Source organism: Mus caroli, chromosome X (genome assembly GCF_900094665.2).
Source record: "Mus caroli chromosome X, CAROLI_EIJ_v1.1, whole genome shotgun sequence".
In the NCBI taxonomy this organism is placed as follows: Eukaryota; Metazoa; Chordata; class Mammalia; order Rodentia; family Muridae; genus Mus; species Mus caroli.
The window spans coordinates 145998710-146024177 of record NC_034589.1 but is presented as its reverse complement, the minus strand read 5'-3'; the positions used below and the strand labels follow the sequence as shown (position 1 = coordinate 146024177).

Below are 25468 nucleotides of genomic sequence, written 5' to 3'. Positions count from 1 at the left end.
CCGTGCCATCATGGGCAGTGGTAAAGAAGACTACACTGGCAAAGATGTACTGATTCTGGGAGGCGGCGATGGAGGCATATTGTGTGAAATTGTCAAACTGAAACCAAAGATGGTCACTATGGTAGAGATATCCTTTACTGTATAAGAAAACAGCTTCAGTGACTAGAGGGATGGCTCAGAGCACTTGCTGCTTTCATAGACGACCTGGTTTGGTTTCAAGTATTTACTTGGTGACCAACAACTGTCTGAAACTCTAGTTTCAGTGTACCTGGTGCCACATTTTTTAGCAGCAGCAAGCATGCATGTGGTGCACATTCATAACAGCATGCACACGCTCATACATAGGCATTTTTAAACAAATGAGAAAAAAACACATGATAGATAGGTGATAGATGCTAGATTAGATAGATAGGTAGGTAATAGAGATAACAAGGTAACTGAATTTCTTCGGTCCTTCCTTTGGCATTTTCAGACTCCCATGAGTATTTCCACAGACTCAAGGCAGATGTGTTATGTTGACTTCCTCGAACAAACATTTGAATTTACAACTAGCAGCCTTGTATGTGTCTGCCAGTAGAGAAGAAGAGATAATAATTGTGGATTAGAGAGTATCCATGTTGGGGGTCCCATCTGCTGCTTAGTGTTTGTCAAACTGGCTTGCCTAAGCCATTTCATGGGGAAAAAAAATCTAGTTTAATTTGAACATCCTTAGTGTGAAAGAAAATTAAGTCACTGTAACGTCCAGTTTTTGACTTTATGATCCTCAGATGGCTACAGTAAAACCTTTGTTTGTTTGAACTTTTATGTTTTAGAGAAGGCTTACTCTTTCAGAATTCTTTGGCACACTCAAAAATTTTCCTTAAACTGTTTCGGACATTGACCAAATGGTAATTGATGGATGTAAGAAATACATGCGGAGAACATGTGGAGATGTCTTAGACAATCTTAAAGGAGACTGCTATCAGGTAATCATGTTTCCTTGGTAGCATACTTTTAAATTGACTGAAAATAGACCATAAGTGATCAATTGGACCTGTACCTTTTGCTATAATTGGTTAAGAAGACAGTCTCTGTGAATTTAGTATCTGTTCATATTTAGAGTGGACAGTATACACAAACTGAAAGAAGCCCCTAGTATAGATTTTATTGTGTTACTTTTTTTTTTGTTATTGAGGATTAAACTTGGCCATTCTGTATGCTAGGCACCCACTACCACTGAGTGATCTACATTAATCTTGGTATAAAAGATTGTCATGTACTTTTTAAATGATGTGGAATCTACCACCTTCTGCTGTTATCCTGAATAATGTCTTGAAGTCTTGGTCTTTCAGACAGAATTTAGATTTTTAATTGGTAGATGTAGTTGATTAAAATATTGCAAATAAGCAATTTGTTTCTGTCCTAAATTGTATTGTGCTTGAAAGTTGAACAACCACCCTGATGTGTGCAGATGCATATATTTTATTGTCATAGACATGAGAGTTTGTTAGAGCAAGATGCCCAAGCATCTTAATTGAACAGAATCTGAAATGTGCATCTCCAGATTTCTAAGCAATTTGGATGAGTGTTGTACTTTGGGATGTCAATTACCCAGCACTTCTTTCTTCCCTAATGTATGCACATTTAAATTTGAGTTTGTTACATGCATGTTAATTTGGAGCAGGAATTCTGTTTGCCTTAAAGTGCAGTTGTGATTGTTTCATGGGCCAAAGGGCAAGAAAAATTAAAATTAGTGTATCCTGTTGCATAGCTTTAAAGGGGAGGGTGTATTGAGCTTTGCTGAACTTTTTTTTTTTTTTTTCCCTCTGAGACAGTTTCTCTGTGTGTAGCCTTGGCTGCCCTGGAACTCACTCTGTAGACCAGGCTGGCCTCGAACTCAGAGATCCACCTGCCTCTGCCCCCCAAGTGCTGGGACTAAAGGTGTGCGCCACCACACCCTAAAAGACTTTTCTTTTCTTTTCTTTTCTTTTCTTTTCTTTTCTTTTCTTTTCTTTTCTTTTCTTTTCTTTTCTTTTCTTTCTTTTCTTTTCTTTCTTTTTTTAAATTTTTATTTTTTATTTATTTATTTATTTTTTTGGTTTTTTGAGACAGGGTTTCTCTGCATAGCCTTGGCTGTCCTGGAACTCACTTTGTAGACCAGGCTGGCCTCGAACTCAGAAATCCGCCTGCTTCTGCCTCCCGAGTGCTGGGATTAAAGGCGTGCGCCACCATGCCCGGCTCTTTGCTGAACTTTGATTGAACTGTTTGGCACTGAATTCAAAGTTACCATGGCTGACAAAGAACGGGCCAGACCCCCTCCCTACCTGCTACACTTAATCCCCACCCCATGCCCTTATATTGAGAAGAACTGAACTATTAAAGGGAATGTATTCAAGGTTGTGGGGTAGAAGGAGTGCAGAATCCTGTCCCCCTGGTTTTGTTGTGTGTACAGATTAATGAGTGACCAGAAGAATAAACCTGGAGCAGCAGGACAATCTAGATGTTAATAGGGGCGTGGTGGAAATGGGAGATTGACCAGTAGTTGTCTCTTAAGTGAGTTCTGTGACTTTTAGGGCACACATAGGTGGTGTGATGAACCATCTGTGAGCCAGGTGTTCAGCTATGGGCAGCGAGGGTAAAAGACTGTATTTCATGGGGCTTTTGGTGTACAGTTGGCAATGGACTGGAAGGATATGTGACTAAATAGTGTTAAGGCCACCCGGTCTGGGAACTTTGAATAGTAAATCACATTGTTTCTTCTCAATGGCTGTTGAGGATGGCACTGTCTAGTATTTTAGAGCAACCACCAGGGGGAGCCTGGAATTTTTCCTTTCCTTTCCTTTCCTTTCCTTTCCTTTCCTTTCCTTTCCTTTCCTTTCCTTTCCTTTCCTTTCCTTTCCTTTCCTTTCCTTTCCTCCCCCCCCATTTTTATTTTTTTATTTATTTATTTATTTATTTATTTATTTATTTATTTATTTATTTATTTATGTTTACTGAGGGTTCTGAAGCTTTCAGTCAGGGTGGGAGCCTTGTCTGGGAGAAGACAGATCCACCTGAGCACACATTTTGTTTATGTACACACATATAAAATTATCAAGTAAAATATGCTGAATTTAGCAACTTATTTTTTTAATCTATTATACTCAAATTGGATTTAGCTTAAAAAAATTAAAGGGGAGAATTTTAAGAAATTTGTTATTACACTATTGAGATGATGTAGTGGGTAAAGGCAGTTGCCTCCAAACCTGATGACCTCAGTTTAATTACTAAAACACACATGCACACATGCATGCACGCACGTAATAAAGTAATGATAAAACAAGTTAGATATATTTCATAAATATTTCTTTTTGCTTTTTTGAGACAGGGTTTCTCTGTGTAGCCCTGACTGTCCTGGAACTCACTCTGTAGACAAGGCTGGTCTTTAACTCAGAGATGTACCTGCCGCTGCCTCCCAAGTGCTGGGATTAAAGGTGTGCACCACCACTGCCCGGCTCATAAATAATGCAAAGGAGAAACATAACTAATGTTAGTAAATGACAAAGAGTGTCAGAATGTTTATCACTCATTCTGAATAATAATTTCTATAGGAGCTAGGGAGACAGCTTAGTTGGTAACAGCTTGCTGTGTAAACATGAAAACCTGAGTTCAATACCAACGCTTACATAAAAATGCTGGGTGTGGGGGTTATATAGTGGCATGTGATTATAATCTCCCTAGGCTACTCCATCCAGTCTTAATAGGAATGCTTCAGGCTACTGAGAGACCCTATCAAACCTCAGTTTGACCTCTGGTTGACACCTGCATGCACATATACACTTGAGTATCCATAGCAAAAGACATTCTAATAGAGGTAACCCACCAAAATATAATAGAAAGTATCAGAGACTTAATTTTAACAGTAAATGATAAAGTAAAAATTAGAGTAAGTCGAAAAAAGTCATTTTCATTAGAAGTAGGAACCAAATTATGAGTGTTGTGTATCTGAGATTATCATTAATTTTGAAGTCACTAATATAGTAAGATAGGAAGATGCAAGTCATAAAAATAGTGAAATAATTATAGGGGATAAAAATGGTTAGAAAAATCCAAGAAATTTACCATGCCAATCTCTGTGACTTCTGAGAAATTGGCTCAGTGATTAAAGATTTAAGTAAGTGACTTAGGAAAGATTATTTTTTTCTCTCTGCTAAATGCAGAACAGTTTGAAAGGAAATTGGGAGAAGTGTGACAGGAAATCCTACTCAAAGTAATCTGCTAAATACTTAGAAATAAACTTAGCAAGAGGTAAAATGAGGCTGATGTGCACTATGGGAAGATTTTCCTGAGACAAGAAATGACGTAAGTAGGTGGAGAGGCATGGTATATCTTGTACATGGTGATAGCAGAACAGTTTCAGTGGCTTTTCATTTATCCTTCTAAATCTCATCGGAACCCCAAGGGAGTGAGACCAACTAATGTTTTAAAAGTTGCTTTTATTAAAATGAATGTCTAAAAGTAGCCAAGAGAACTCAGACAATAGTCACTGTGGAGAGAGACTTTTCCTTCTGATTGGTAATTTGCTACAGGCCCTGTAATCAAATAGGAAGTCAGACACAGACTGTAGACAGATAAGATTTGTGTTTGGGAGCTTGAATTTGTAGTATTGTATTCCAACACACTCTTAACATATCCAATATGCATTTTATTTCACTTAGGTAAAAATCTAGTAAGCCAAAGTGGCTTAACTGGGCCATCCTCTTGCTTGAAAACTAAGTCAACTAACCCTACAAACCAATGAAAGGGAAAGTTCAGTAAACTTAAGCCCTAGGTATAAAAATGATGATATAAAAGAAAAATTGCCTTTTAAATTGGGAACTGAGGGGAGTTAATATGATTATGCTTATAAAGTAATATTAAAGTCAAGGAGTAGAACATAGAGTAATTTACTGTCCATGATCAGAATGATGTACATGGTTCAAATTTTAGTAAAGGAAACAGAGTTGTGTCTGCTATGAGAATGTCAGGTGAACTTTTCTATGGTGTTGGTATCAAGTCCTGACCCTAGGTTTCCTTTCCTTTCCTTTTCTTTTCTTTTCTTTTCTTTTCTTTTCTTTTCTTTTCTTTTCTTTTCTTTTCTTTTCTTTTCTTTTCTTTTCTTTCTTTTGTTTTTGTTTTTTCGAGACAGGGTTTCTCTGTATAGCCCTGGCTGTCCTGGAACTCACTCTGTAGACCAGGCTGGCCTCAAATTCAGAAATCCACCTGCCTCTGCCTCCCGAGTGCTGGGATTAAAGGCGTGCGCCACCACGCCCGGCCTGACCTTAGTTTTTGAAACAGTTTTTGGTATTAATAGAGATGAAGATCTCTTTGTTCATGGGCTGGTTCAATGGATTTAAAGCCCAGCTTGCATTTTCCCTTTATAAGTGCTTAATGACACCCATTTCTGTTGACTCATGTGTCTGATCTTGTTCTTTCTGAAAGGTTCTTATAGAAGACTGTATCCCAGTACTGAAGAGGTACGCCAAAGAAGGGAGAGAGTTTGATTATGTGATTAATGATTTGACAGCTGTCCCTATTTCTACATCTCCAGAAGAAGGTAGATTGTGTTCTATGTTTTTAGTGCTCTTATGTGTGTATGTTCGAATGTGGGCACATGTGTGTATGCACATTCATGTGCATATGTGAGGCCAGTGGTCAACATTGAATGTCATTAAATTATATTCCCTCTTATTTTTTTGAGAAAGGGATTCCTACTGAGCCTAGAACTTGAATCAAGTAGGCACTACTGTCTCTACTTCCCCGTACATAGTTGGGAATGCAGAGGGGCCTTACCATGCCCAGCTTATATGTAGGTGCCTCAAAGCCTGCATCTCCAACAAGGCCACACCTTCTAATAGTGCCACTCCCTCCAGGCCAAAACACAGCTTATCCTACAAAAGGTGTAAGCGTTTGTTCTGGAATGAACTATGAGCAGCCGTGGCCAGGGAATGTGGTTAGAAAGTCACAAATCAAAGATTTTTCACATGCATTGGTGGCCACATTAGGTGGGATTAGGTGGGTTACGGTAATTCTGTTATAGAATTTGAAAGCTGTCTGAAGACATTCTTAGTTTTGGCATTGGTTGAAGCTAGATTGTTCCTCACTCAGGCTTTTTTATTTTTATTTTTTAAGAATTTGAGCTCCTTTGTGAGCAGTCTTTGTTCTTTACCTGAGAGTGCTGCTGGGGATGGAGCCCAGGATCTCCTGCAGATGAACAAGCTCTTCACCACTGAGCTACCCTCCCACACTCCTATGTTAAGTCTTTATTGCTGGTGTGATAACTTTTAAATAGATGTGCACTTGATTTTGACCTTGGTGTTTGCATTGGTGTGTATACAAACCAGCTATATGATTGGGCATTATTATTCATGGACAACCTTTCAAGCTCAAGCTTCTTTAGATTTTTTTTTTTTGTATTTTATTATTTTTTTCCGTTAAAGTCTCATGTAGTACAGGGTGACCTCAAACCTACTATGTTACCAAAGATGGTCTTCAACTCCTGATCCTCTTACCTCCCCCTCCAAAGTGCCAGGATGTTGGACATGTACCAACACAGTGTGATCTCTTCTTTTTTTATCACTGAGTGGATATTTGATACATGAAAATCATATTTATAAAACAATCTTTTCCACATCCAGATTCCACATGGGAGTTCCTCAGACTGATTCTCGACCTGTCGATGAAGGTTCTGAAACAGGATGGAAAATACTTCACACAGGTACACCATTCAGTCTCCACCCTCTCTCCCTGGATTACCAATAAAAATCAATATTGGCGTGTTTGACTGCATGTTCTTGAATTTCACATATGGCAAGAACAACATCTTTGAATTGTAGTTGGTCAAGCAGTAAGTTTCTGCTCTGTCATCTTTTGAGAGTGCTTTGACCACAGAAGACAAGATTATCCTGATTTTGATGGCCCTGGCTGTAGTATGAGATTGCACCAGCAGGTGGAGACACAGACTGTGGTTTGTTGTTGGGTTTTGTTTTGATTTTGTTGTTGTTGTTGTTGTTGTTGTTGTTTTCCTTTCCTTCCCCTCACTCATTAGGCTCATCTCTAGGGAAAAGCCCATTTAGCAGCATACTCTTGAAGCAGCCTTGCCACATCAGATTAATGTGAGCTGCAGATACCACATAGAAGCACATTTTTGCTTCATAGTTCTTTTCATTTTTTTAGGGTATAAGTTTGTCTTTGGTAGCTCTATATAATAGCTAGATACAAAGCATATTGTAGCCAGGTGTGGTGGCGCACGCCTTTAATCCTAGTCTTTGGGAGGCAGAGGCAGGTGGATTTCTGAGTTCGAGGCCAGCCTGGTCTACAAAGTGAGTTCCAGGACAGCCAGGGCTATACAGAGAAACCCTGTCTCGAAAAACAAAACAAAAAAATTATTCCTAAAAAGTGACCCACTAATTGTTAATCCAGTCTCATTACTTGGTACAAAAAATAATTAATGGCCATGTTCAGCTCTTACTCTCTGGTCTCTGAATTCTGAGTTTTCTTCAGAATAGTCCCCAGGAACACACAAACTCTAGCCCTCCCCTCATTTTTAATCTGAAATAAGTTTATTATTTTGATTACAGACCATCATAAGCAGAATTCTGTTCTCTGTCCTGTGTCCACAATCCCCATAACCTAAAAGGACTTTCTTTATCTTACAACCAATTTTATATATTGATTTCTCAGTAATTCATTCTATTAAAGTGTATGTTTTAATTTTACTAAATAGTCCATGCTCCTTTTCTTTCTTTCTTTCTTTCTTTCTTTCTTTCTTTCTTTCTTTCTTTCTTTCTTTCTTCTTTCTTTCTTTCTTTCTATGTGGATGTTTCTGTGGGTATGTACATGTGAGTGCCATTGCCTGCAGAGACCAGAGGTTTCAGATCTCCTGGAGCCACAGGTCCAGGGGCTGTGAGACTCCTGTACTGGGTGCTGGGAACTGAGCTCCATTCTCCTGCAAGAGCAGCAAGTGATTTGAACTGCTCAGATATCTCTATAGCCCTGGTACAATTTAATGGAAATATTTTTTAGTAAATCATAATTACTCATTTCCTCCTTTCCTCCAATGTCTCTCATGTAGCGCCCCCCCCCCCACTTGCTTTCCCTCAAGTTCATGGTCTCTTTGTTGTTAGATACATACTTCCTTATCTAACATACATAGAGATAACACACTTACATACATACACATAAATAAACGTGCTCAGTCTATATGCTAGTTGCCTATATATGTTTTCAGGGTTGAGTGTTTGTTATTGCATAACCAATTGGTGTGCTCTTTCCTATGTAAGACTGTTTTCCACTTTCATTATTTCTTAGTTCTTTGTTTAGAATTTGGGGCCCCATGAGATTGCCCTTTTCCCACTATCATGTCTATTAGTGCCATCCTCATTCAGGTGTTGTTTCAACAGCCATATTACTAAGGTATCATGGGTGACACAGTTGTGTCACAGTACAGTTTTGTCTGTCTCTTACAATCTTTCTACACCTTTCATTTTGTAATATTCCCTGATCCTTAGGTTCAGGAGCTGTATTGTAGATGTATCAATTAGGCTAGTATACATTTTTAACTTGCATTTAATTTTTTACTTCTCTATTAAAACATAAAAAATGATCAAAGAGTTACCATGTGATGTTTACCTACATGTATATATTATCTAATGTTTAATCAAGTTAAGTACCTGTGTCCTCTTCTGTGTATATCAATGTGTTTGTGGAGAAAACATGCAACTGTAAAATATACACTGTACAATCATTAGCCACAGTCAACCCTATACTGTGTAATTTCATGGCAGAAATTTCCTATCGAACTGTTACTTAGAACCCATTGATGAACTTCTATTGATTATTGGTCTATTTAAATATCTAGACAAGGTAGAGGTCTTTTTTTTCCGGAGGAAGTGTTTTTCTGCACACTCTAGTTTATTCTGGCTATTTCATGGGATCTGAGAATAATGCTGGAGAGAAGTTAGAATATCGAGACACCCAAAGGTCTAGCTTGTCCTGTTTTCCTCCTCTTCCCACTGGGGACAAAGCCTGGGCATACTTGGTAGCTTAAGACAGGGTATACACACAATTCCAAGTGTGCGTGCCTGTTCTGTTTGTCATTTCTTAATAAACAGCCTGTTTGTTTTGTGCTCCAGCAGCAGTGAGGATTGCTGAGGAGGCCTCACCGTCTGTGCTGTCTAAAATGTGATCTGTCTGGACCGTTACAGAGGAGGTTTACAGGCCTCTGTTTTATATAGGATATTGATGGTGAAACCTGCTCAAACAAGGCAGTGCAGATTCAATGACTTGGGCTTTGGGGAGCATATTTACTGTAGAACTTCCCCTCAATTTCCACAACTAAAAGAAAGTCTCATGCAGTTTAATTGAGGAAGCATATGAAGCTCTACAACCAAATAGAGACTTGCCAGGACTGGCTGAGGGCATTCTGGCAAAGTTTACTTAAAGCAATCTGGAACCTCACCGTGCTTTATTATGTGCAGCAGAGGGGAGAGAACTTAGCTAGACTTCATAGGAGGTTTCTGCTTGGTAGGTTGCAGACATCTGGGAGGAAGAAGTTGTTGCTAATTTTGTATACATGGATCAGTCACTAGCACTCAGACCCCTGAGGGAGATGTTTCTGTCTCTGTGAATCTCGCCTGGGGAAGGCTTTTCCATTCCCATGGGAGCAAGGCATGCCCATGTCAACAATACTCATTCACCCAGGACTTCACTCAACACAGAGCTTCCTCTGCTTCAGTACAGAGATGGAAAAAAACCTGGGCATGATGACATCTGCCTATAATCCCAACTATGTGGGAGGTTGAGGCAAGGGGATTTAAATATGGATCCTCTGTAAACCAGTCAGTTTAGAGTAGATGAGAGATGGCATTAGAAAGAAAGGATAGTAGTTTTGTTCTTTGCCTGCTATGGAGAACTTGTGTGTTAGTGTGGGCAACTAATAGAAGTGTTCCACAAGAGCATAGCATGTGCAAATACTAATGACTCTAACTTTGTGCTTTTATGAACTGTCTCTTTCTTAACCCTGTAGATCACAAGTTGAAGGCTGTGTTCTTTGCTAACAATTATTCAGAAGACATCACTGTTGAGAATGACATACATTCTGTTTTCTTATTCGCTTTCATTGTAGATAGAAAGGGATTTGTCTTTTGTGTTTGGCTATATGTGTCACACACTGAAATTCATATGGACTAAGGAGCATAAGCCTTGCAGGAAACAAGTCACCACTTCATTCATTCATCCACTCATCCACTCATTCTTTTTTTTTTTTTTTTTAAAGTATAGAGTTTATTCAGGGCATCGGGAGGGAAGTTAAGAGAAAGGCAAAAGAGAGGGAGAGAGTGGAGAAGTAGAGGCAGGCCATGACCACATGGGGAAAAGGGCGGAGGGAATGAGGAGAAAGAGCACAAGAGGGAGAGGCAAGAGAGCAATAGGCGCGAGAGTGAGGCAAGAGTTAGAGCTCATTCATTCCTTATGACTTCCTGCCCTCTAGACGAGAATTCTACCTCTGACCTTTTATAGTTTATACCCCTATGGCTATGGTTTTATCACTGCCTAGAGACATGCTCAGGTGATAACTCTTGATTCTTGCCTCCTTCTGCCCTTGGCTGGAATGTGTAACAGAAAAATAGAGAAGGTTAATAATGGGATGAGGATGTTATGTGGTGATTTGCAAAAACTGAATGTTCCCACCACACATTGCTGTGCCACAGTGGCAGATTTGTGACATCATTGGTATCACCCTGGGGGCTTGAAGGCCTTGTTATATCACAGAACTTCGCAGTATGCATTTTTGAGAGTAGAAGTAAGGTTCTGGGACTTAACCACCTACTTTCTGTCTCTAATCCCCTACTTAACCCCCCCTACTGTCTGTTACATACAAAAATGGGCATGTAACACTACGGTGAAAAATGAAGCAAACTCTTGACCATTCCCATAATAATGAACTGTTCATTATCAGTACCTTTTAGACATCTATAATCCACACTGAAAGTTACTGCTTTCTGGAAGTAATCCATTAGTATCATTTGAAAATTTTCTCTTTTTTTTAAATTTAATTTAATTTTATTTTTTTAAAAACATTTCTTTTTTTTTCTTTATTTTTAAATTTATTTATTTGCTTATGTATTTATTATATNTAAGTACACTGTAGCTGTCTTCAGACACACCAGAAGAAGGCATCAGATCTCATTACGGGTGGTTGTGAGCCACCATGTGGTTGCTGGGATTTGAACTTCGGACCTTCGGAAGAGCAGTCGGGTGCTCTTACCCACTGAGCCATCTCACCAGCCCCCTAATTTTATTTTTTAAATTATGTGTTTGTGAGTATAGGTGCCTGTGGAGTGCAAAAGGGGATATTGAATTCCCTGGAGCTGGAGTTAAGCATTTGTGAGCTGCCTGATATGAATGTGGAAAACTGATCTCTCAGGTCTCTGTACTCCCTGTGTGTGTTCTTTTTTATTTTTTAATTTTATTTATTTTATGTATATGAGAACACTGTAGCTGTCTTCAGACACACTAGAAGAGGGCATCAGATCCCATTACAGATGGTTATGAGCCACCATGTGCTTGCTGGGAATTGAGTCAGGACCTAGGGAAGAGCAGCTAGTGCTCTTAACCGCTAAGCCATCTCTCCAGCCCCTGGTGTGTGTTCTTAACCACTGGGTTGTCTCTCCTGTCCCTTTGCTGTCATTTTTCGTTTTTTGTTAATTTTTTAAAGCTGGGTATACTAACATAGGCTTTTAATCCCAGTGCTTGGGAGGCAGAAAGCAGGCGAATGTCTGAGTTTGAGACTGGTCTGGCTTATGAAGAGAGTTTCTGGACAGCTAGGGCTATACAGAAAGATCCTCTTATAAAACAAAACACAAACTGTAAAACAAAATTGAATGTGTGTATGCATGTGGGTGCAAGTATATCCTCCCGAGGATCCCCTGGAGGTGGATTTACTTACGCAACATGGGTTCTAGAATCTGCAAGAGCAGTAAGTGCTCTTAACCACTGAGCCATCTTTCCTGCCCTTTAGTGTCAAGTCTCAAAAAATTTTTGTACATTCTATAGTTCACATGACTGGGATTTATTTTTACTCTTCAGTTTTTTTTTTAAATTTTAAGAAATATTTGTTAGTTTTAATTATGTGTATATATGTGTGTTAGTGTTGGAGTATGTACGTGTGAACGCAGGTAACCTGGGAGACTAGCAGTATTGGGTTAGGTTACCCTGTAGCTGGTGGTAACAGGCAGTTTTCAGTTTCCAGCATGGGTGCTGATAACTAAACGTGGGTCCTCTAAAGAGCAGTGAGTATTCTTAATCACTGAGTCATCTCTACTAGCCCTGTTCTTTTGAAGACAGTCTCACTGTGCAGCATTGGCTGACCTGAAACTGGCTGTGTGGAACAAGTTAACCTTTAACTTACAGAGATCCACCTGCCTCTGTTCTTCAGTGCTTGAATTTTTAAGGTGTGTGTGCCACTACACCCACCTAGGTTTGCATACTTTTGAACCTAATAAAGGCTCAGACAAGGAGCTTTTGTTACTAAAATAATACAAATTGATATGAAGTTAAAAATGTTGACAATAGAAAAGTCTATGAACTAAAAAAGCAAGTGTTATTTAAGTTTAATATGAAACAGGAGAATTTTCTAGGACCAAAGCTGCTGAATTAATGTGTGATTATTTTTTGCTGTTAGGTTTTGTTTTGGAACTCCCATGTGTCTTTCTAAAAAGAAAAAAAAGTGTTCTATTTATGTAGACAGGAAAGTGAAATTTATCATGTTCCTTTTTTAGGTAGGTCTCTATTTGTAGAGTTTCTTCTTTCTGTTTTTCTTTTGAAAAACTGCTTCTTGACAATGTTGGGAAAGAGCAAATTGAAACCTTCCAGTTTGTACCACATTCTCAGTAAGGAGGTCTGGCTCTCCCTATGTCCTCTATAAACACATAGCAGGGTGTCAGTTTTAAGATGGCAGAAAACCATTCAGCTGTATACCTTGGCGGCCTTTCCATCCTCTATAGCTTCCCCAGTGGTGATGTGTTCTAAAAACAACTGTGCAGTGTTTTCTATTTACGAATTGTAAATTACATGTGTGGTGTTTATATGCTCTCATGGTGAACTTGATGTTGAAACCAAATTATATGCTGGTGAAGGGCACGTTGGCTAAATCCCACTGTAGGACCCTAGATGATGGGTTATTTAACAGGCTGGCACTAAAGGATGACGTTGTGCTAAGTGAATGTGCTACGTTAAAACCACCAAGGCTATCTCTTGGAATAGTTCTAACCCCCTTCTCTTGGCTGGTTGGCTGGCTGGCTTTAAAAGGCTATTCTCAGAAGTTCTGACATCATAGGTGCCTTTATGAAGAGTTTTCATCTCACATTGTTCCTTGCTGTTTGGAAGCAAATGAATGATTGTATCAACATGTGCATGCCATAGTCTCAGAAGTATCCACAATAGAGGCTTTTCCTTAGCACATACATCCTGAACAAACTTCTGTAAAAATTAGTTACAGAGGCTAATGTGATGGATGGCTCAATGGATAAAGCCTGGCAACCTGAGTTTGACTCCCAAAAGCCACATAAAAAGCTGGAAGGAGAAAACCGATTCCACAAAGTTGTCCCCAGACTGCCACACTCATACCATAGCACCTGCATATATCATGCCTACAAACAATAATATACTCTAAAAAATTAGAATTTGAGAAAAGGATGAGGTGTGGATACAGTTCTATGTCAGGATGTGGCCTTTTAGAATGTAGTTTAAATCATCATGGAGCGCAAGAACATTATCATTTTGTGATCGTTACTGACCAAAAGTTTGCTTTGAGTGGGTTATGTGGATGAATCTGGTAAGTTGCATGGTGTGGATACAATGAACTGTGTCACTAATGAGAAATTGGCCTCGCTGCTTCCTATTGCTTCATACTTCAATAATTTGAAATCGCTCCGCAAATGAGGTAGAAAGAGAATGAACTAATGAGTTCATAAATAGAATTCATTGCAATTCATGGAAGTAAAGAGGCCTCATCTCATTTTTAAAGAAGAACTTTTATCTCAAGGTCCAATTGTTCTATCTTTATTAGAGACCTTCAAATGAGTATGACTTAGAAATCCCATTGTTTGCTTTTCTTTCTGATTTAGGGGAACTGTGTCAACTTGACTGAAGCCCTGTCACTCTATGAAGAACAGCTGGGGCGTCTGTATTGTCCTGTGGAATTCTCAAAAGAGATTGTCTGTGTCCCTTCATACTTGGAATTGTATCCTTTGACCATGACATTATGTGCTACATTTTCAGAGCATCTAAGTACATCATATGCTGCCGTTATTAATCCTAACAACAAACAGAATTAGCTCATTAGTGTGTAAACCCTGAGTCTCAAACTTAACTAAGACCCCTCCTGAGAAATTGAAGATAAAGGGGGCTCTTTATTTCTGGATCTTAGAGACTATGGTGTCCCTTGTCATTGCTTCCCATGAACCTTGAAGAATGAAGTCTCACTGATCTAAAATAGAAACAATGATTGTCAAAGACAGGCCAGGAGGTCACCTAGGAACTAGTTGTGCAAGTCAATTCTTTGATTGCTACCCTTCCGAATAGGAAATGCAGCCCGTTACTTACCTGCTTCCTCAGGGGGCTGTTCTGTGCCTCAAACTTGAGAGAAGTTTGAATTCCCACAAGTCCATATGATGCTTAATTGCCCACTTGTAATCTCAGCATATGAAAGGGGAAATGGGGCATTCCCTTGTAAGAAGCTGTTCAATTCTAGCTTTACCTAATTTTTAGTCAGCAGTTTCTATAGCTGCAAGCTGAGGCCAGGTTTCCACAATGGCAGTTTCTTTTATCAGGGAGATCTCACAGTGTTGCTGGCCCTGGGACTGGATCCTCCTAGCTTGGGTAGGTAGGCTGCAGAAGCCAGATGCCTGGTTAGAGACAAGAACTGCCTAGGTCTTTGGCCCAAAGGGGGCTGGCTATTCTGCTGGCTGGGCAGCCATGCCCTTTAATGACTTGTGGAGATTTAACATCACCACTGCTTCCATGTCTCTTAATGTTCTTTTTTGTGCTTACAGGTTTGAGAAATAGGGCTCGTGTGGGAGAAAGCTTCTGAGTCTTTCCTTCTTCTGTTCTCACTTTTTACCATCCCTGCCCCTCCCCGTTTGCCCATTTCCTTTCCTCCTATCCTGTCTTATCCTTTTCCTATCTTCCTTCATACTGACTCTTCAAACCTTGGAAAACCTTCAGAGCAGAAGGTGTTACCTGAGAGAACTGAGTGCAGTCCTTTAATCTTCGTTCACTCAATCCCCCTTTCAGATGTTCCCCGTGGTGTGTAGCACGGGTGTCCCATGCTACAGAGCGGTCTTGTTCAAAAGCTTTTGTGCTGTCTCCACAGTGTTCTGCCTAAACCCATAAATCTGAGTCCACCTTCTAATTTGTAGGCTTACATGTTAAGTGGTACCTGTTCTTCCTTATTGACCTTCCTTATTCCTTGACTTCCTGTCCAGGTGGGTATTTTACACTGTTTGGAAGAAAGCTAAGCCTTAAAGATGAGCATCCCCTGAATGACATGTGCTGCAAGCCACCTTCCTGACCTCCATATGCCATGCCATCAAATGTGTCAGGCAACTGTTCATGAATTCCTTCAAGTGGTTTTCACTTTTAATTATTATTTTTAATTTAAAAAAGCCAATGGGAAAAATGTATATTTTGATGAGTTAGGGTGTTAATTTTTAAAAGTCAGCCGAAGGACAATTAGACAGCCCAGCAAAGACTGCAGAATGCACTGACCCCCTAGAATGTGATTTTAGTATTTTTTTTTTCTCTGTGTGGGGTTTGGGTTTTCATTTTGGTTTCAGTAGACCTTTAATTTGGACATGTGGAGGAATGAACATCATTGTTTTGTTTTGGAGAGAAGTTCCTGATAGTGTTTCTCCCCTCTCACCCTCAAATTGACTTAGATATTAAAATTTGGTGCTTTTAAAGGTTTTAAGAGTGATTAGCAGTGCTTCAATTAAAATGACAAAGGAGACCTCTTATGTGTTTGTCCCTTTATTTCAGTCTCTCTTCCTCTTTCTTACCTCTGGCCTAGGGCAAAGGTGTATTCTATCTTGATTGTTAACTGCACTCAGCATAATGTCAAGGCCTTGAGGAATGATCCACAACCTATTCTATTTGACCCCCCCCACCCCATTATAAAGTTGTTCCAAGGATAGCGGAAGATTTTGCCTGACTGAAAAGGGTGAAAGTCAAAGATGATTTCTGTTACTGCTCTCCCTGATTAGAGATCCAAAGGCCTTTGAGAAGACTGTAGGATGTGCAAGTGCACACTAGAGTTCATGTAGTCCTGTGGCAAAACAACTTAACTCTTAAGAAAGTGCATGTGAATAGCAACTTGGCATTGTATTGTGGATAATTTGAATTGTCTATCCTATTGTTTGTGTAAAATATTTACACTGTATCAGTAGAATGTTTTTTTTTTTCACATTAAGTAAAACACTGAAAATTTACTAATGGAAATCAGACTCAACACTGAAAAAGTTTCCTTGTTCTTCCCAAGATAGGCAAGAACAAATAAGACAGGACAAGACAAATGATCTTTAAAAGTGAGCGCAAACGTATGCCATTTGGTTTAGATTGACATGGAAGAAGAAACAATAGAGAATAAAAGGAGTTGATAGTTATGTTCAAATTAGATGCATTTAACAATATTTTTGGTGCATGCATAGGTTAAAAACAGCCCAATAGACACTTCTCCATCCAAATTCTTCCCCAGTGCTTTGAAAGCTTTGTATATTGTGGAGAATTGAAAACAAATGTATTGCTACAGTTAGAATATTAGTTAAGGCCAATTGCCCCCTTACCCACTGTACGATTACTTTTGAAACAGTGACTGTATGTATATAGCCCAGTCCAACCTGGAGCTTATTATGTAGCCTAGGCTTTCCTGGAAGCTCATAAGAATTGAGTTTGTACCATCACACAGCTTAATTCTTGTTACCATTTAAGTAAAGAAAACAAGTATATCAGCTGTTGGGGTAATACTGAGAGGACTTTGCTACTTGAAGAGTAACTTGAGGCCATAACCACAGATCCACTCCTAATTCTGGTGACTCAGTTCCTGCTAAGCACTAGGTGGTAGAAATGAAGAGGATAAGGTTATGCGAGGCTGATTGGAAGATGCTTTTGGGAGAAAATGAAGGAAGTGGTGTCGAGGAAAGGAGGAAGAAAGAACTTTTTATCTTGAGTGATAAAAGTGAACTTAGATGTGACTAATTTGCTGAAGGAGGGTCTCAGTTTTGAGCCCTTGTTATTTTAACACCGAAGCATGCAAACTGAACCAACACCCTCCCTACCCTGTGCTGTACTAAGACCCATCTTCACTTTGGCTGCCTCTTAAGAAATGCTAATTGATCCAGCATTGTTATTTTTCTTAATGACTATAGTGTTATGTAGTGTGACAGATTCTTTTAACAGTGGAATATATTATAGTGTCCTGCTTTTTTTTTAATGAAAGACAAAACAAATATGGATAGAGTTTAAATTCTGTTCAACACAGCAGATACTAAGAATTGATTTATTAAGACATGAAATGCTGCTTTCTCGTGGAAATGTGATTGAATATTTATAAAAGAGCTCCACCTGGGCCGGGGAAGGCTGGGTTGGTGGTGGTTTTAGTGGGCTAGAACATTACTATCTGAATAAACAAAGAAATGTGCTGCTCCTTCCTGTAGACTTGGAATAGTCATGTCCTTGCTTTCCCTAACGATTGCTGAGTTTGTATTTCTGCCTGTCATCTGTCTCTCAATAAATGGATCAATTTCATCCCGTCTCCATTATGCCTGGGAGAGGGAAGGAAAATATGTGTTATGTTCTGGCTTGGCCTCTTTCTGAGCTGCTCACACTGTGGTTCATCTGATAACTCTGTTTTCTTTCTCCTTTCTTTTTTCTTTTTGGTTTGTTTTCAGACAGGGGCTCTCTGTGTAGCCCCAGTTGTCCTGTAACTCTGTAGACTAGGCTGGCCTCAAACTCACAGGAATCCACCTGCCTCTGCCTCCTGAGTACTAGGATGACAGGCGTGTACCACCACCACCACCACTCTGGCAACAGCTCCCATTTCAAAGCACTTTATTGCCACTGAAGGGTTCTCTCTGGCAAGACTTGCTCAGAAAAGACAACAGTACTTGTTTTCATTGTGGAACTAGCTACTTAACATCCCTTTGACAGCATATTTCTTTTGGAGGGGGGTGGTGCATAATATTCTAGAGGCCAATTGGTCAGCAGTGTTATCTTGTTATTACACAGGAGCTGCTATGTGACCATGAAGAAACACCTGACCTGATCACCTGGTTGCCTACTGTCTTTTCTTAAAGCCTTGCTTTTTTTTTTTTTAAATATGTATGTATGTCTGCATATATGTATATATCACAGGTGCCAGAAGAGGATGGCAGATCCCATGGGACTGGAGTTATATGCAGCCATGTGCTGCTTTGTGAGTGCTAGGTACCAAACCCATTCTCTTAAGGTTTTACTTCTGTGAAGAGACACCATGATCAAGGCAACTCTTATAAGGATGGTATTTAAATGGGACTGGCTTACAGGTTCAGAGGCTCGGTCCATTATCATTGAGGAGGGAGCATGGCAACATCCAGGCAGGCTTGGGGCTGGAGGAGCTGAGAGTTCCAGGTCTTGTTCTGAAGGCAGGTAGCAGAAGACTAGCTTCCAGGCAGCTAGGAGGAACATTTTAAAGCCCACACCCATGGTGGCACACCTATTCTTAACAAGGCTACACCTAATAGTGCCTGTCACTCCCTGCGCCAAGCATATACAGACCCTCACACCCAGAGTCTCTACAAGAGCAGCAAATGCTCTTAACTGATCAGCCATCATCACTTCAGCTCCCTACCTAGTATCTTTTTACCAAATAATTACTAACATTAAATAATTTTAGCTAATAAACCATATTCAGTTCTGTTGTTTTGCTAAGTCTAAACTGTTCTAAACGAGATGTTGATATCATTGAGTAGGCTAGCCAGCAGTCAAAGGGTAAATATGCCTGAGGCTTCCATAGCTGGATACTTTTTTTTTTTTTTTTTTTGGTCTTATATATCCCAGAGCAGCCTTAAATTTACTCTATAGCCGGAGGATGACCTCAAACTCGATTCTACCTCGTGGGGGCTAGGATTATGGACATGTATCTCCGACTTGTTTTTAGGACTGCAGTTTAAATTTAGGTTTCAGTAGGTAGAAGATTCCTCAGGGTGCCTGGCCTGCCCCCCTCCGCCCAAACTCCGGGACTGGGACTGGTGATTGAACCTAGGTCCTCATGTATGATAGTACTCTATCACTGAGCTATATCCTTAATTTTTTTTTTATTTTGATTCAGGGTGTCACTAAGTTTGTCCAAGCTAAATCTTAAATTCTGATAGCCCAAGGAGGCCCTGAACTTGTGATTCTTCAGCTCCAATTTCCTGAGTATTTATACCACTATTGGCTTCCCTGAGGGGTTTTTTTTTTTTTTAATGCTTACTGTTCTAATTTTTTAATGTGTATGGGTGTTTTCCATGCATATATGTTTAAACTTGTGTGGCTGACATCCTTGAAGGTTAGAAGGGGGGTATTCGGGTCTCTAAAACTGGAGGTACTAGATAGTTGTGAACTGGCATAGGTTCTAGGAATTGAACTCCAGTCCTCTGGAGGAGCAGCTAGTACTCTTAACCACTGAGCAATCTGTAACCCCCATCAGGATTTCTTAACACTTCTTATACCTTGGATTGCTTTGAGAACTGTTGACTGAAAAGTGATTTCCTTCTTGGAAACATTTTTAAAATAAATCCAGTAGATAAGATTAGTTGGAAAGCTGTTATTAGTTTTCAAAAATTTATGGTTTAATATTTGTGTTGTTTTTTTAACTTATTGCATAGCTGGATAGAGTGCTGCATTGAGTAATATAATTTTGATGTAGTAATAAGGGTAAGCATTTATAAGATCAGTACTGAAATGTGATAAGGCGTTGATTTCTCTAGTTGACAAAGTCATAGAATCTGCCAGTAATAACATGATTTTTCACCTACATTCATACTTGAGGGAAATGCTTAATTTTAGTGAGAAACCAGTGAAGAGGGAGATACAGATGTTTTTTCCGTGAAGGTTTCTGACTGAACAGGATTCATTGTAGACCCTGGGTAAGGACCACTGTCCTTCATGCTCTCTTCATTCCTCTCTCTCAACTGCAAATCAATTCTGGCAGGCTAGTTTTCCTTAGCCAAAACCATTTAAAATCTCAATTACCTGATGCAGCCATTCCACTGATTTCTGTTTTACTCATTTCAAAAATGAGAAATAGAACACCAGCGAGAAATAGCCCAGTGCTTTTGGAAAGCTTTTCGAATCCTCTCGGTTGTGATTTCCCTGGAAATAAGATGATTAATGTGACTGGGCAGGTATACTTATCTCATGCATCTGTAGGTCCCCGGGATGCTTAGACTGGCTCACTAATGCAGGCAGTTTTTCTGTGAAATGACCAACGATGTGATCATTTCAGAGAGCAATTCCTTCATGATGAAGCATTAGGGAGTAGGCTCTCTCTCTGCAGCTTGGCTCAGGAATGTAAAAGAACAAGCAAATTGAGAACTCTCCTGTGTAAGGAGGCAGGCCACCTCGCCTGTTGACTGAAGGTCTCCAGTCCTCCAGAAAGAAAATAGCATGAGAAACTTGCTCCACCTCTTTCCCCAGAGATAGAAAGCCCCAGATAGTAAAACACTTGGCTTTGACTCTAGAGTTAATTTTTTTTAAAGATTTTTTTTTTCCTTTGTTCTATAATACTTTTACATCTCAGTTAAGGTTTATGGTTGCTTAGGTTCACACTGGGTGATTCTAGCTACATGTGTAGCCCTAGCACATTTCATATCCTCCATTTTACAAAAGGTTATTATTATATAGGTAGGTTTGTGTGTGCGTGAATGTGCATGCTAGTTAGTGCACTCCATGAAGCTCGAGTTAGAGGCAATTGTTAGCTTGTTGATCGATACTAGAAACCAAATTTGGGTCCTGGAAGAGCAGTAAGTTCTCTTAACCCTATTCCCTGTCTCCTTTCTTCTCCCCCCCCCCCAATCTCAACTTCTGATCCCTTTCTGAGCTCCATGATCCTCTCTTTTCTACATACCACCTTGGTCTCCTTTGGGCGTGTCTGAGTTTAAATAGCTATTCGACTCTACCCATTTGTATCCTTCCAATGTTAAGGGAAGCTGTCCAATTACCTCATGCTTTGCCTGGCCCCCATCACATTCAATATTTATTTCCAATTGTCTCTACAACTGCAATCTATGTATCTTGCATCTTTTGTTCATTAGCTGCTTGAGGGTTTCAAGTCTGCAGTGATAGTGTCTTGGTGAAAAGGAATAGGCACATCAGAATCTGGGTTCTGATTCTGCCAGTCATCAGTGGACATTATTCTTAGAAAGTGTGATGAGGCCGATGAAGAAAGTTCATCACATAGGAAATAGTTTTGACTTTAGAATGCACTATAATGGGTAAGTTATTTAGAATAGCTTTTTCTAGTTAGACCATGGAAAAAGAAGGGTGGCTTGATGGACTTAAATTTAGGCTTGTTCAAAATTCCAAGCAATCTGGTGTGAAGAGGGTAGTGTGGCCTGTTCCGTGCAAGAGTGCAGTCCCAACATGTGAAAGTAAACTTCAAAGCCCAGTCCTTCCTTGCTGGGTTCATTCTTCATGTAACTAAGGAGACTAGAAACTTGGGACAGCATGTAAAAATAGGCTAGAAAACTGGAATTTTATGGCAGCTCTGCAGATGGCCACTCCTGTGACCACATCCTTTTGTTCTCCATTCGCTCTTCATTGGCCTGATCCCTAGGTATCTCCATTGTACTAATACTAAGTGGATTCTCTGTACCTAGTGTTCCCTTTTCCCTTGATCAGAATGGGGAGGACTGCCTTGGTTTTAATGCCAGCTAGACCACAGATTAGAGTGTAGCGCTCATACCTTATCCTGGTTCCTTGTTTACAGTTTGAGCTGTCTCTGGACTCTTGATTATTGTTCTTGCAGAGGGCCCTAGTTCACCTTCTAGCATCCATACTCACCTTAATTTTTAGCTTCAAGGGATCTGATAACGTCGTTTGGCCTCCACAGGTACCCACATACACCTATACCCATACACATACCCTATAAAAAAAAATCTTTAGAATCCGGAAATCTAGAGCATTTATGGACTGTATAAAAAGAAGAGAAGGACTTAACTGCACAGATAAGCTCTTAATTTGGAGTGCTGAATGTGCGTTAAAGTAATAGAATCAGTGAAGTCAAGCAGTAGTGGTAATCACTGAAGACAGAGGCAGAGTCCATCTGTTAGTGGTATAGCAAGGACATTTGGACAGGACCCTATTTATGGGGCTTTAGAAAGCTAATTTCCTATTATTCCTTTAACAAATTCCTCCTAATGTAGTTTCTTGACATAGTTTTGGGGTTCAAAAAAATCTGAACTGAGTCTTCTACATCTAAAATGCCCAGTTATTGACTAAGCTGGTTTCTTTGGGAAGAATATATTTGCTACCCCTTAAGTTCTTTGAGGTGGTCTGCATTTCTCGGCTCTTAGTTCTTTCTACTTTCAAAGCCTTCAGTGTAGCAGTTGTCATGTTGCTCTTTCTTTTGTGTTTCTCTGGCAGGGCTTCTTGGGATTGCATTAAGCATCACTGGATGATCCAGACTACTAGCACCACGAACACATTTACAGTCTACTTTGCCATAGGAAGCAGCATTTGTGTAAAGTTCTGAGGATTAGCATATACACATTATTATCAAGGGTAGGCTATTTACCCTGGTACACATTGTGAGAGAAAAGTGGAGACATTGGACACAACTTTGACCAGGTGCCTAAAATCAACTTGCCAAAGGGACAAGTGGACATCATGTGCCTCCAGATATTGTCTTAGGTTGTCACCTATACAGTATTTGGCTAAGAATGACAATGGATTACCTGAACCTAACCACAAACCCTTTGGACCCTAAAGCCTATGTACTCTTCAAATGTAGGGTGTGTGTAGGCAGGGAGTTCACAGTGCTAGGCAACTGCTATTCCTGGCCTAGTCTAATCTTGGCCACATTAGTAAAAGTATTGATGTGGGCCTGGAGAGATGGTTTGCTGGATAAAAGTACTTGCTGTTTCCAAGGACTCAGGTTCAGTTACCAGTACCCATTCCATAGCAGGTGGCTTGAAACTATGTGTAACTTCAGAAGAGTCCCTCTTCTGGCCTCTGACTGCACTAGGCATGCACATAGCATACATACATACATACATGTAGACATACATACATAAAAAATAAGGATCTTAAAAGTAGTAATGTTAAGAGAATGAGTCTGTGAAAGGCTACAGATTTAAAGAGGTTCTGTCGATCGGATGACTTAATGCCGTTTCTGGTCTAAACTAGATCCTATATTGGAGGAGAAATGCTGTCAAGTTGTCAAGCGATACATTAGAATACAGGCAGTAGTTTCAATATAGGTGTTTCTGTCCATGCTGAGTTGACCGAAGTACTTAAGGCTGCTTGAGTTTGAAATAACTTTCAAATAAGTTATTAAGTAAAGCCAGGAGGGCTGGAGACATGGCTCAGTGGTGATGAGCTTGTACTACTTTTGCAGAGGGCCCTTGTCAGGTTGCTCATAATAACCGCCTGTAACTCCAGCTCTAGGGCATCCCATATCCTCTTCTGGCTTTCCTGGGCAATTTGAGTGTGTGTGTCACATTGTACAAAAAAAAGTAAATGTGGCAGCCTGAACTGCTACTAAATTTAAGTTTAATTTAAAATTTAAATATCAATGATACATTATTATATGCAGACTTACAAAATAGTAGTAGGTGTAGCTATAGTAATTTCTAACCCAAGTTCCTAACTCATTTCTAATGATTAGGAATGTTGTGGATCTTATTTGAATGTAGAAGTGTGGCTGTTTGGTCCTGTGCTTTGCCAGCATGTTCGAGGGTTTGGTTTCAATCTCTGTACTAAAAACTGAAAAGTAGTCTGACAAACCACTAATCGGATGTTCCTGTCTAAGCTCCCAAGGTGTCTCTGAAGAGTACTGTGCCCTTCTGCCCACCAGTTGAAAGTCACCAGACAATTTAGAATTCCAGAGATGGAGACTGAGCAGTGCAGGCGTTTCGAATCCGTTTGATTTGGAAAGGACTGCGAACTCTGTTCTGTGTTCAGACATTGTGCACTGAGAGTTCGAAACATAGGATAAGGGATTGTATTCTTGACCCAACTAAACATGCAATTTACAGAACCCTGGATAGTGCTTTGAATTTAAGGATTTAGGTGAGTATGCTTATTTCTGTCAAGAGTAAACACTGGAACAAATTTCAATTTGTGCTCAGGTCCTTTGCAGGTTTATTGAAAATACAAAGAGTAATAAAGGAAAAGGCTAGAGGTCACACAATTCCATTCTGACATACTAGAATAGCTCTCCGCAGCACTTATTAAAGCACTTTTGCTGCAGCAGCTGGGTAGGGGGCCAGAGGAGGCAAGCGTTGAGTATAGTCAGGGGAACATGGAAAGGAAAGAATGTGTAGGCAGCCTCTTTAGAAGCAAAGAAGATTAAGTGTAATACCCCAGCCTACGGTAACAGGGCATTAGGAGAACTGCTGGAAGTAGAAGTCTGAAGGGAAGTGTAGGCTTAATACAGTGAAGGCTATAAAGAAAGCATACCAGTTTAATGGATGTGCAGGGACAAAGAACATTTGCTACGTGTGTGTACTAAAATGTTTAACACTGGGGCTGGTGAGGTGGCTCAACGTGTGAAGCTTCTTTCTGCCAAGCCTGACCTCAGGTTGAATCCCAGGACTCACATGGTGGAACTCAGTGGTGAGAGCGGACTCCCACAACTTGTCCTCTGACCTCTACACGAGGATTGTGACATGTTTCCCCTATTTTCATATATACACAATGCAGACATACTCAATGAAAATGCCATAGATTTTAAAGGCTTAATATTTAGAAGCTATAGCAAACCTAACATGTTTTATAGTCCATTGGAGCTCTATAGAAAGGTGAATTCATCAGTTTTCTACTGCCAAAAGCTATCATACCCTTTCAGTGTTATATTCATACACCTTCCCCCAAAAGATCTGGGATGGTGTTCTGGGTTGAATTGTGTTCTCACAAAGGTGCTGAAGTCCTACTCCGGCCACCCTGCCTACAACTACAACATTGTTTAGAATTAGTGGCCTTGTAGATGTTAAGATGGAGATGTTCGGTGGACCTTTTACTTGATATGGCTGATGGATGGTCTTATTAAAAAAGGAATTTTGAGGCCTGTGAGGATATGAGGAGAATGCTATTTTGCAAGCTGAGGAATGTGCAAAGGAACACATCACTCGGGAGTCAGAGGCAGGCGGATTTCTGAGTTCGAGGCCAGCCTGGTCTACAAAGTGAGTTCCAGGACAGCCAGGGCTATACAGAGAAACCCTGTCTCAAAAAACCA

The 25468-nt window shown here is 39.9% G+C and overlaps 1 protein-coding gene across 1 annotated transcript in view; it reads left to right on the top strand.

Moving 5' to 3' along the window:
* Positions 1-16007, top strand: part of Sms (spermine synthase) — a 48404-nt gene extending 32397 nt beyond the window's left edge. Inside the window, exons 8-13 of the mRNA XM_029473657.1 lie at positions 21-127; positions 876-965; positions 5440-5554; positions 6636-6715; positions 14124-14239; positions 15483-16007. Of these exons, the coding sequence (XP_029329517.1) occupies positions 21-127; positions 876-965; positions 5440-5554; positions 6636-6715; positions 14124-14239; positions 15483-15522 (548 nt within the window). The 3' untranslated portion in view covers positions 15523-16007. The remainder of the gene's footprint in view (positions 1-20; positions 128-875; positions 966-5439; positions 5555-6635; positions 6716-14123; positions 14240-15482) is intronic.
* The last annotated feature ends 9461 nt before the right edge of the window (positions 16008-25468 follow it).